The following is a 13,482-nucleotide window of genomic DNA, read 5'->3' on the forward strand; positions in this document are numbered from 1 at the left end:
CAATCTTTCCCTTCTTGGATCTCAGACAAGTATCTTACCACAAAGTGGCACCTGACCCTTCAAGACAAATGACTTCAATTTGCAGCCAGTGACACTAAAAGCCTCTCTTTCCTATTTTGTATAGAACACGTAATTTAATTTCTTTAAAGAATTTATATGAATAAATATTTATAAGGTGATCTATGAGTATGGTTTTACATTTTGTCATGTCTTGTACTGAAGTCTCCATGGAATTGTGCAAGGGAAGAGAGGCCAGTGCAGCAGTGGCTCTGCACTGAAAAATCAAGGATAGATATATATATATAGAGTCAGTTTAAAGTCATGGGATACAATGTATCCCATGTTAAAATGTAAAGGATTAAAACCATGAAGGCATGACAAAAATTATATGAGGCTGTGCAACAGCCACATACTCAGTAATCTTAAAAATAAATTATCCTAATAAGAAAGATTTACAGACCCAGAAACTGAAATCTACACACAAATATTAAACTACAATAAAAGGGCAAAAATGTGCAACTCTGTTCAGTATCTGTAAGTCAATATCTCTAAATGGTTAATTGAGCACAAAATCATACTGAAATAGGCCACTATTTTCCATGAGGACATCAAAACCTCATGAATAGCTAAAATGGGATAACACAGATTCACATTTAAACCTACGAAGTATACCTGCAAGAGCTGAAATACCTAATTTCATTTAAATTAACTTGCTCAGAGATTCCCATGAGAGTTCACCACTAAATTAAAAATATGATTAGTTGTCAAACTAACAAGTTCATCTTTCTAGAACCCTAACAAATACAACACAGAAAGCATCAATAACAAAACTCTGCCTAGGCAGTCACGCCAGCTCAGCAGCAAAGAGTGCTTTACAAAAAGCTGCTTTTGGCACCCGTGCATGGCACCTGTGCATGGCACCTGTGCATGGCCCCACCTGCACGGGACACGGAGCTGCTGCTCCCAGCAGCTGTGCTGAGAGCTGTGCTTGTCACACGGGCTGCCTGGGCACTCCAGCTGTGCCCCTGCCAGCACAGAGCCACCAACTCCTTCCCTGGCACAGCTGGGACCCCCAGAGCTGGCCCAGCCAAGGAGGGATGGATGGGATGGGCATGGGCATGGGATGCCCTCCCAGAAGCATCAGTGCCCCCTCCACGCTGCTGCAGAAGCTGCTGTAGCTATTTTGTGAAGACAGAAAGGGAAGAGTCACAGAGATTTCTCCTAATGGGAAAGACTATTATAGTAAGAAAGAATTCACTTCAATATCAAATGAAAACTCTTTATAGATCCACACACTGGAGAAAGGTTTAGAAAAGCCAGAATTTCTTTCTATGCTTATACCAGTTCTGTGGCCACAAGCCAAAATAAACTATCTCTTTGTATAAATTTTAGGATTTATCAGACAGCCATTAATACAAGTAAGGTTTTTCAATATTCAAAAAAAAAAAAACCCCTCAATAAAAAACCAAAAAACCCCACCACCCCAACCCTGTAGTTCTCCTACAACTATTGCCTAGTTCAGAGTCTTATTTCAGCAAATTTCTGTGAGATTCAGGCAATTTTTACATGTCAGGCATTTCCTCACTTGCAAGAAAATGCTAAATGGACCAAAACCATGTTAAGTGTCACAGTATTTGGATCTGCAATTTATTATCTATCACTATTATGTTCCAAATTGATGTGAGAATGCGTACTACAGACTGGTTGCGCTACTTACAAATTACCACAAAACTTGTTCATATTTGGAACTGCTCTGGAGGAGCAGAGTTAACACTCTTTTTGCTCAAGTTATTCTGAATTTCATTGTAGTACCCACCTAAGAACTCCTTCTGTCACCGACATATTTAGGTATTGTGATTTCCACCACAGCACAATGCCATTACAAACACCCTCCTTATCCTACAATAGCAGCAGTAACACACAGGTGAAATGTACATTCAGAATGGTACAATCTGTCATCAACAAATACATTTAGCAGTTTAAGGACTAGTCAGTATGGAATTGCTGGAGATTCCAAATTAAAAAGACAGGTAGCTAAGCAACAGGCAGCTTCCTCCTGTGAACAGCTTTTTGCCATACACTCTCTAGTTCTGCTAGACTCATTATCCTGTGGAACTTAAAAACAGTTAACAGAGAGTGGCTCCAAGTACTGTAATTAAGGAGAGGATAAAACAGTGTATTTTCAAACTGGATGAGTCTATAGGGATCTGAATGGAAAGTATCCAAGACTTTCAATGAAGGTGTTTCATAAAACATGCAATGCATGTTACTCCAATTAAAATGAGCTTTATGAAAAAAATAATTTTAAAAAGCTGAAGTGCTAATTAGAATGGTTTACTTTTAAAATGTTACATTGCAATAGAAATAAGATTTAAAACACCACATATTAACATTCCACATGACACCATTGTCCAAAACTCACCAGTAAGGATAAATAGAAGTGCTTTCCACACAGGAAGACTGTCGCATTATAACCTCCAACAGTCTTCCAAGAGAACTCTGCTTTAGTGTTCTCAATAAGCACAAAAATATTGGTACAGTAAGCTTTGGGTTAAACTCACTATCCACATCTGCATAGTGGCAGCACTGAAAGCTGAGCAAACAGACAGGAATTAAGTAATTCCCAAATGAAACAGGGATACACAAATTCTTCAATCTCCTCCAGTACCTTTTTCCAGAGAGGGCTTTAAGAAAAGGTGCAAAAGCTTAGAAATGAATGTGCACATCATCCTTGTAGCAGGGAATGTCCTCCCCAGCCTGAGGCAGATGGTGTGTGTTTGTACCAGGAGTGCAAAATATCCCAGTGCAACTGCACAAAAATAACACATCAGAAGCGCTGTGTGCCAGCGAGTCCATTAAAGTGGCAGCTATTGGATTTCAAATTAATCCCTGCTTAATTCTCACTGCAGTCTCAGTGCTGAGTGTCCTAGACCCAGTTTTGGCCTATTTATTGCACACGTGGTATAAAACATCTGAGGGTCCTGGGGCTGCCTGGCAGACAGCAGCAGCTACAGCCAGGAGGGGCTGTGCACATCCTCTGGGCTTCTCCACCTCCCTGCTCCTGGGGGCCAGCAAGCAGGGAAGTGAAACACACTTGTCTGTGCAGTGCTTGCACTCACCAGGGTGAATTTCCTGAATTTTGGGGGGTGAATTGTCCAAATTTTCTTCTTAGTCATCCTCCATTTAAATGAATGTTTCTTTTTCTTCCACTGCATACCAAAGATTTTCTTTCTTGTTCCTCAAGGTACCAAATTTTATGTGAGGCTCTGTTGTAAAGACCAGTATAAAAATGTGAAAAAAAAGTCTCAAAACCTCGAAATTCAAGGTGAACCTCCAATCCAAAACTGGAAGAATCCACCTGCTTCTCATCTCAGAAAACTGACCTCAAACTGAAGGAAATTGCTTGGAAAAGCTAAATTCTACTACAGAGTGCACTGTGCAAGAGCACACTATGTATCTCCAAGAGGCACTCCAATAACTCAGGTTTACTTGCAATTTAGAATTTCAAACTGGGTAATCCTTTCTATTCTTACAACAAAGCACACAACAAAGTTTATTTCCAGAATGAATTTATATGTATCACAAAAAAGTCACGGCATTAAGTATGTCCTCAAAGCTTTCAGTGGAGGTCTGCACTTCTAATTTGTTGGGTACAGTTTGGATTTTGGGGTCCTCACAGGGGGGTGGGGAAATCAAGTAACCCCAGCCATCAGGTAATAGTTTAATCCTTTCTGTGCCCACAGCGAGATTAAAGCCATAAGAGAACTCCAGCATAAACAGTGCCTGTTAATCTGCAAAACAATTTAAAGTACTTTTGTCTAATCTCCTGCTTTATATTTATTAACCACAGTGCCATGATTACTGGTATCTCCAATATCAATAAAATAATGAAGAAAGTTTGTTCATCAACAAGAAAAACTCACAAAGGGTATGGGAAAAAACAGCAGCTAAACTAAATTAACATCAAAATCAACAACTGCATTTTAATATTGACTTTGTATAATCATTGTAATAGGAACAATACTGTTATGATAGCTTTACTTTTTCATTTCCTTGTCAAATTCATAATCTATAAGGGCTTTTTAAAAATGAGCTTCTACTTATTACTGCCTACTTTCAGAGTTATCTCAGCATTTCACAGCACTGTAAAGTGCTTTTAGTGGTTTAACAATTATTCACTCATCTCCCAGCCTGTGATCCAATACATAATATACAACTTCTGATCCAAGGGGGCCTTGCCAGCACCAGGGCAGGTGAATTCCCAGACAAGGCAGTGCTCAGGTGAGCCATGCTCAGCCAGCAAACACAAAGGGACTGCCCCAGGGACACTCCAAAGGCAGGCTGTGATTGCTGCACCCTGAGGAACGCACAGAGACCATCCCTGCGTGTCCCCAACAGCCTGGCACGGGCACTCACCTGCTCTGCTGACACTGAGGCACACACTGAACTCACAAATGCTTTAGGGAGGAGATAAGAGAAGGCAGATTAGGCTGCAATCAGAAAAAAAAGTGCAACTGCTTCTGTTTAAGGTATGCAAAGCAAATGGTGCTTTATATTTTAATCAAATTCACACCCATATATGAAGCCATGATCATGATTTTCCACTAAAGGACACCTAAGTCGACAGCAAATATATGAATTACATTTGCAAACACAAAGGTTCATGCCAACTGAAGCATGCAAAAATACCAGATGAGCAGCTTAATTAAGTAGACTTGTTATTCAAAACTCAGTCACCGCTACTTAGAGAAGCATGCTCCTTTTAATACATTTATATTTAATTAATTTAAACAAGAGTAGGATTATTAGCAAAAACAAGACTAAAGGCAAGAATTCAGCCACAAATGGAAAGATAAACTCCTTGAGGTCCTTACAGTGAAGGGAGTCAGAAAATGACAAAAACACACACTGGCGAGGCAGACCTCAGCCTTTAGAGAGAAACCTCTAAAAATCATCAGATATAAAAGCAACTCACTGCTACTGAAACTTTGGGTTAAGCAGACACGGCAGAGAACAGAGGAGGTGAAAGCTGCTAGAGGGACAAGAATATTTTGTGTTCACAAAAATACAATGGTGTAAATAGAGCCAAGCTACTCTCAGAGTGTGCACTGCTCACCTTCCCCTGGGAAAAGATTATCTCAGGTCCTGTGCAGGTCTGGTTCCCAGAAATGCAACATTGCACTGCCATGGGATCAGACAGAGCCAGCCCCTCAGCTCTGCAGAGACAAGGCCCCCACACAGGGGCACAGGCACCTGTTCCATCTGGCATCATTATTCCAAGTACCAGCCTCACCCAGCCCAGCCTTTCTGAGCACAGCACTCCCACTTCCTCCTGGGAACTCTGACTTGGATTTCCCTTATTGCCCTGGGAGTTCTCTTGGAGTTCCCTTGGAACTTCCCTTGTGTTTCTCTGAATCACAAGGTGAGTCCATTCAAATGCTTTTAAATCAATTTTTCTAAGGAAGGTTTTATTCCTGATCTTCTAAAAGAGATTGTCCACTTAGGACTTTCATTGTACACTTAGGACTTTCATTATGAAGTGTAATTCTGATCATTCAAATTCAAGCAAAAGTTTTTTCTGTTTATACAGACAAACCATGATGTTAATAAATTATTATGGTGTTTCTTTCAAAGTAGTAGTGATGGTTCCAATCACACTTTTTTTCCCTGCACATCCTGGAAGTATCTATTCATTACTGCCAGGTGACAGGCTGTATTAACAACAGATGTTAGACTGCATTAGTTCTCATACCCAGTATGCCACATTGAGTACAAAATCTAATCAAATTCTTCAACAGCTGCATTTGAAATCCAAATACATATTCCTTATACACATAATTTTTAATGTCCATTTCTCAAATCTCCACAGCTGTAATTTAAAATGTTCTCTGTTACCCTAAGCTCTGTGCTGCATTACATGCGTGTGCAGTAAAGCTCCACATTTTCCAGCTCCAGCTTGCACAACTTGAAACAGCATTCCACTGAAGAGGCAGGCATGACAAAATGAGTGGAGCGAGAAGCAGGGCTGAGGTAAAAGATGCCTTCACACTTATAAGAGCAAGATCAAGTATGGCTGTACTTTTATTGCAATATATTTTCATTTTCAGTGAGAAACCAGTGAGTAACAGCTGGTGACAGGCTGGTTTGTTCCCCACCAACACCCAGCTTTTAGACGTGATTCTGTATTCAGTAGTTTTGTACTCATAAGCCGAGCAAGTGTTCTTACCCAAGTTTATGTTGTATGTGCTCTCTTACGGGATCAGGAAAAGAGGAAAAGGAGAAAGACCTGTAGTGAAATAGCAACCCAGTACTTGTGAAATAGCAACCCAATACTTTTGGGTACCCTAGCTGCTATAGAAAACAAATCATAAAACACGGACATGGCAATCACACAGGCACTTATTTAGTGGCTGCACATAATTACACCTACACAAAAAAGCCATTTCTCTTACACTTGGTACGTCAAAGGGGTCCCAGAGAGCAGATCCATTCCTGAAGAGTTTTTGTAGCCATTAAGAAAGAATAGCAGATTTATGGTATCATAAATAATCACTCTTGCCACGTGACATTTGTGTGACAGGTCATCAGTCAAACACCGTGTGGGGCTCACAAAGAGCATCTTCCTGGAAGGAGGAATGAGTGTAGCTGAGGACACTCCCTCCCACCAGCCTCCCAGACCACCACATGCAACATGTAACATGTAATATGTAACATGTACAGAATCAACAGCTTCCCAAAGGGTCTTTAAAAAGGATGAAACCACACATGGCTCTATCTAGGGCCAAACTTCCCTGCCTCCATCTACACTAAGCACAGGTTACTGCTCCACTGTCCTGCTGTCATTCTGTCCCCTCTAAGCACCACTCATCACCCCTTTGTCAGCCATTTGTCGATGGGTTTTTATGTTAAGCACTGCTGAAGAGAAGGAAATCACGGGCTAATTCACAGAACCACCATCATTAAAGATGGAATCACTGGCACAAGGCTGAATCACAGCCCCATGCAAAGGATTTGCACAGGAAAGGTGGTGCAGGATGCTGTCCTGACTGTCCAGCAGTATGAACACAACTGCTCCATTACCAGAGTCTTCATTCATTTACCCCTTCCATTCATTCTTCACATGGAAATGATTTCATCAAATTTCAGCCCTCTGAATTATTTAGGAAAACAATTCTAGACAGAGCACTAGAGAGCAGCCTGCCAATATCTCTGTCTGTGGCCATTCATCAGTCCTGTCAAGAGCTCCTGAGTTACATTTCTGTGCTCCTCACAGCATGCTACTGAAGAGTAAACAAAACATAATTAACTTAACAGAAAAAAATCACCAATAACACCTAGGATTACATGGTTAAGTGGGATAAATGTGCGAATATATTTGGAGCTAACAGTGCCTTCCCCTCAGGAAAAGTGTTCAGAAAGGTATTTGCTGTCACAGCACTGCAAAATACATCAAGATTGATAACATTTATATTTTTTCCTTATCAATGTGAGCTTATTGGTAACAGCTACTTTTTATGCTGCTTAAGCTCAGACGAAATACAGTGGATTGAAGAAAAAGAAATCTAACAAAACTCCTACTGCTGATTTTACTAGTCACTGGAATAGCATTTAAATAAACACTGCCCATCAGGGAAGCTTTCATGGGTAAACAATAAAAAAGTAATGATTAATAAGCACTGTACAAGGTTATGTGAGAAATGAAAATGTTACACAACACTGAACAGACACCAGAAAATGAAATTAAATCTTGCATCTTGGACAATGTACTATAAAATACTTCAGTAATCTGCTTTATACAGGAAGGTCCTGATCCTGCATACATTTAGTGACAGGTAACACAAATTGGGTCAAAAATTTAGCCTTACACTCAAATTACACACGTGCTTATACACACCAATACTGTGCAACATTAAGCAATAAAATAAGAATAAAGACTAATATTTCCGTTTGCCTAAAGATCTTACAGCATCCTCTCCTTTCCTGTACCCAACACACATCCAGGCTCACATTTGGCTGTCTTATTCCTGCCATTATTATTCCAGGGACACAAATACAACCCATCAGAAACCAGAGACCTCACTGAACAGCCACAGGGGCTGCTGACCCTCCTCTCCAGGCCTCCTCTCACCAAAACTGCCTGACAAACACTGTACTTTGAGTCAGGTAATGCCCAAACACAGAAAAATCAGCTGCAAGCAGGGAAAGGGGCCCTTACTGCACCTAAAAACCAGTGACTCACTAATCAGTGACCACTAAGGAGCACTGCTTACTTTACATTGGCCAGAAAATCTCATTCCAAATGCAAAGCCTGGGCCACCAAAGACAACTCCTATGGAACAGCAAAACTGATCACCAAAATGAAAGTAACTCTGGAACAGTATTCCTGCTGTTAATATTGTATTTAACAAAGAAAAATAGATTTAATTTACCATTAAAAGTATTTGATTAATCAGTCTTCTGTTACCTAGGGAGGTCCTAAAATTTATTCTAGGTCAACAATAAATTTTGAATTACTACACCATAAGAGTTTATCAGTTTTTCTGACACAGACAAGATTTATACTTTTTTAATTTAAGAAAGATTAAAAAAATAAATGTAGCAGTAGCTCTTTATTCCATATCTTCAGCCTTTACTATACATTAAAAGACAATGAATAAAGTAATTTTTTTTAAATGTAGACTTATAATGCTACTGTTCATGATGATGATGATGATGATGATAATAATAATAAACATGATAGTCTCTACAACCCCATAATTCTACTGCTAGGAATTATGGTTTCTCACTAAGGTTTTTGTGGCTTAATTGTCTTCATGTAATATTGATACCTGGTACTTGGATGTAATTAAGAATAGGGGAACCATTCTTAGAGTACTATTCCAATCCATTAGGTAAATTTTCTCACTATGATATGAAAATTTTCATCTACTTAATTAGCACACCTACTTCTTCCATGCCTAAGTGCACCTAAGCTGTGTTTTATGATGGCCCAAGGAAAGGAAAAAGAAACCACAACACATCAATTATGCCTCCACTCGGTTGTACAACTATTTTAAAATGTGTGAACAGTTAAGACAAAATTGAAAAATTACCATAATAGGCTTTTGACACTTCCCCGCTTAAGCAAAAATTAATTCTAACTCCCTGTTTTTATGCAAAGCCTTTATAATTTCTCTAATCTCGAGTTCCCACGAGAGAGAACACAATTCTTTCAAGTACAAGTATGTGAGGCTTGGCATCTTCTCTTTTTAGTTATGCAGTTTATTTGATGGAAGTCTAAACCGCTAAGCCTCCCTTTGTGCTTAATATAAGCCATCCTCAGTGGAAATACAAGTTAATTTAAGTAAAATGAAGTTTTAGGAAGGATGCATTCTCTTGCACAGAAAGCCTCACTAAATCAAAGTTATTTTAAATGCAGCATCTGTTTCCTGAATTGCTCTAGAACCTGTAATAAAAATAAAGAGAAGAAAAATTTTTAAAAGATACTCTTACATATAAAACATCATAAACATAAAAGCAGACAAATGGGGCAGCTTACTTCTCATTTTACTGTGTTTTGCAGCCTCACCTTGTGCATGAAGACACTCTTGCAACACAACGAATTAGCACGTCTTAAGCATCATCTGTTTCATTATTAGTGACTATTATTAAAACCTACTGCTTGTGTTACTGCTTTGGCATCAGCTGGATGGTGTTTCTGGGATACCCTGCCCCACACTGAGCTGTGTGGACCACGTCCTAAATCCACAGTTACTCCACAGCACTGCTCAGCCCTGAGACACCCCTGAACTATTTGTACACCACCTACTCTGCTTCAGCAGCACAGGGTCTACAAACCTATTAAGGTCACAGAGAGCTTGTGCAAATTTTAGTCTGTTCCCATGAGAGGCAGAGGTGTATTATTTGCATACCATTATGTACTGAAAAACCTATTCAGTTATCCCTGCTGGAGACAACTCACCTCATTGCCCTAAATAGCATTCACTTTCCCAATATTTGAAGGAACAGCAAGTAAATGGGACCCAGTGCAGACAAATCTAAAAAGACTCAGAACATCTATGAATTTTGACTTATAAATAACAAATGTGAATGAATGCAGACCAATATATCACATAAAAATATCATGGAAGCAAGGAATGATGAAAAAAGGGAATTATATGCTTAAGAGAGGACTAAAATGTTGAGAGTGAAAATGGCTGAAGAGATGATTTTAGGAAAAAAGCTGGTATTAGCCAAGCTTATTATGGCCACAGAGGAGAGCAGAGAGTCTCAAAGAACAGAACTCACTTAAAAATAGCCTCCTTACATTTGCAGTGCCAGCAGCAGTTCTAATATCATCTGCCCAAAACAAAGAGAGAGCTATTGATATTTTACCTACAGCAGGGTGCACCAGTTCCCATGATGTCAGTAACTGAGACCCATGGTACCTGTTCATGTTGGTTCTTCAGTTCCAGCTGCAATACTGTGAATATTTGCTGTAATTATAAATATGTTCTAACATGCCCTAATTGTCCTCCTCGGTTTTATTGTCCCCATAATTACGATGTTTTGAATAAACATCTCCCAGCCTCTGCTCAAACCTTTTTTCTACTTATCCTTCTTGATGTCAATACAGCCACACACAAGGGAGAATATAAATAAAGTATCTGCGTGCTTTGTGCAGAACGTCAGAAGAGATTAACATAATGGTCCTTTACAGCCTTAGTCTGCAAATCAGAACCTCTCACTGTTAACCTTGGTTTGCTTTTTGCCAACCTGCTACGTGAAGTTTACTTCAAGCTATAAGCATTTTTGAACCTGTCTGTTCCTGTAAAGCTCTGAGCACAGATAAAGCACAATAGAAACAGCAACCATTGCCTTGAAATCACATTTGTGAGCAGGCCATGAAGAACAACAAAAGGGGATCATGGCACAATCAGTCCCATGCCAAAACAAAGACACAGAAACATCAATAGTGCATATTGAAAGGTTTGTGCACACAGGATCTTCAAACACATGGCTGCTTCAGCTGAAAAGAAGCAAATCAATTTTTTGAATATACGGAATATAATAATATTTGAGTCCATGGCCATACCATTTCTACTGACCCTTGAAATGCAGTTATTTGAAGTTCAGATGAGTAAACCCCAGAGATCTACAGCACTCTATAAAGCCTGTCATGTTACAGTCATTTCCTGAACATCTTCCTTCATTTTACATCTTAAATAGTGCTTATTAAAAAGGAACGGTTACAGGAATTACCTCTTAAAGAAGCTGCAAATCCAGTGCAGCACATCTAACAATTATAGCTACTATAGAGCCAGGGTATCTTTTCATATATTTTTTAATAGCACATCTGACAATTCTATATGCTGGTGGGTATGAAACTGATGTCTCATAATCCACAAAATGGATGAGGCTACAGTCACATATAAAGCCTCATATTAGCAGTATTCTCAAGGGCTAACTGAGCACTCCCATGATATGCACAAAAGCCTCAAATTTATTCCCATTTTAACTTTCCACAGTAACAGCTATTTTTACTCTCATCTGCTCATGAGAAATATAAACAAAAACTTTCAGGAATACAAGTACACTTTATCAGTTTCAGCTGATACTACCTATCCTAGCTGGCTTTAGAAATTCTGTAGTCACATACCCAGCCAGGATGAAAAATGCCTTTTTTTTTTTTCAAGCAGTCCTTTGCACCACTGCTGTGCTTAATGAGAACAGGACTCTACCAGGACTGGTGAGAGTGGAGTGTGGCCACTTGAGGGGCAGCCCCTTAAATTGCTCCAAGCTGTCTGTCAAACTCATCTCCCATCCTGTGCCAAAGAAGAATGGAGATAAAAAGCCAATCCATACATGTCAGGGTTTCACAGGCTGGGAAAGAGAAAAGAGACGTGACCTCAGAAAACTGACAGATCAGAGTTAAAACGTCTTTGTCCAAACTGCAGGAGCTGGACAGCCTAAACAAGTCATTTTGAAAACACTGCATCAGTTGCATCCACGCCTGCTCCTGCAATTCCCTGAAGAAGAGACTGGTTTGGAGGGAGAGCATGGCCTGGGGGTTTCTGTCACCTTGCTGGGAGCCATTTCTGTGAAGAGGGGATAAAGTCACATTCCAAGATGTGACAGCACACATCTTGGAATGTGACTTTACTGATGCCCAGAGCTCATGAAGTACACATATGTCAAACAGAACATTTTGATAACTGCTCAATTAGCTGTTCTTAATAGCATGTAAAAGGAAAAACAGGTCATTCTTTTACTGGCTTTAAAATATACTTTGGTTTCATTTTTAAAAAATGCAAGGAAGGTGGTAAAGTTGCATGCTCTAATGCATAAACAGGGAAGAAAAGGTAAAGCATGCATGCAACAGTTCTGGCAAGAAGCTACCAAACACCATCTCAAATGTCTCTGGGATGCTGGAACAGGTAAAAATTCCCCTTCTTGGCTTACAGAACATCTTCAATGTGGTATTTCTAGTATGAAACAGTTAAAACAAGAACCATACAAGTGACTGTTCAGGTTCCTCATCCAAGATACCTTTCAATGCATTTAGTTATTCAATCCATTGTATTCAGCTATAATTGGAAAAATCTAATACTACATTCAGTTCCCCTGTAATGCCTGGTCAGCAACAAAAAGCACTCAAGGTTCTTTTCTGGCTCTGCTGAGCGGTGTTGTGTGCAGACAAAGGAAGTGATCCCCATGCATTAATACTTTGGCACTCCAGCCCTACAGAAATGAAGTTCCCCATAATTGCTGCTAAATTTTTAAGATTTGGGGGGCAGCAACTGAAAGAAAAAGAATTCTAAGATACTTATCTTTATTCTGTTTAAGACTAAGAAGAGATTCCATGTAATATTTCAACAACAAAGAGATAAACCAGCAGAACTTCCCCTGTGGTTGAGAAACAGTAAAATAATGGTCCTGGACAGGCAGAGAGTGATCACCCACAAGAGTCCTTTAATGGGAAGATGGAAGAGAAAAGACTGCTTTACTACATCTCTCCTTCCAAGAGGGAAGATCATGATCAGATGAAAAACATAACAAAACAGAAGCAGCTGTGTCTTGTCAGGAAAAACAAATGATCAGTAATTTATGCTAACTCCACATCATGGTTTTCTGTGATAGGAAAAACCTGATGAGAAAAACAACAGCAAATTTTAAAATTACATTTTCTCTATTTTAGAGAAATACTTTATGCTGCTCTCAGATATGCCATACTTCAGGAATGTTATGAAATTTCATGTGGCTAATGAGCTATGTAATTTCTGAAGAAGAAGAGAGACAACCTTACTGTTTGTGTCGACTACTGGATTACATTTGAAGGTCCCGAGTACCACTCCCAAATCTGCAGTAGTTCACTAGATGAAAAAAAAAGCCTGAAAAATCTCTGGTTTAATGGTTTGCCAGTAAAAAATCTGTACCATCTATAACCAAGTCAAGATTGGGTCTGGTGATTTCTTGCAGTGACTCAGAGAAATAGAGGACTGT

The 13,482-nt window shown here is 39.4% G+C and overlaps 1 protein-coding gene across 2 annotated transcripts in view; it reads right to left on the bottom strand.

Annotated features, from left to right (window-relative positions):
* Positions 1–13,482, bottom strand: part of PIGK (phosphatidylinositol glycan anchor biosynthesis class K) — a 63,689-nt gene that overhangs the window by 2,448 nt on the left and 47,759 nt on the right. The window contains exon 11 of one of the 2 annotated variants that reach the window (XM_063407306.1): positions 10,297–10,338. The exons of the other annotated variant lie outside the window; for it this stretch is intronic. Coding sequence (XP_063263376.1) covers positions 10,303–10,338 — 36 coding nt within the window. The 3' untranslated portion in view covers positions 10,297–10,302. Of the gene's footprint in view, positions 1–10,296; positions 10,339–13,482 lie in introns of those variants that run through there. 2 annotated transcript variants of the gene reach the window in all.

Source organism: Prinia subflava, chromosome 10, assembly GCF_021018805.1.
Source record: "Prinia subflava isolate CZ2003 ecotype Zambia chromosome 10, Cam_Psub_1.2, whole genome shotgun sequence".
Classification (NCBI taxonomy): domain Eukaryota; kingdom Metazoa; phylum Chordata; class Aves; order Passeriformes; family Cisticolidae; genus Prinia; species Prinia subflava.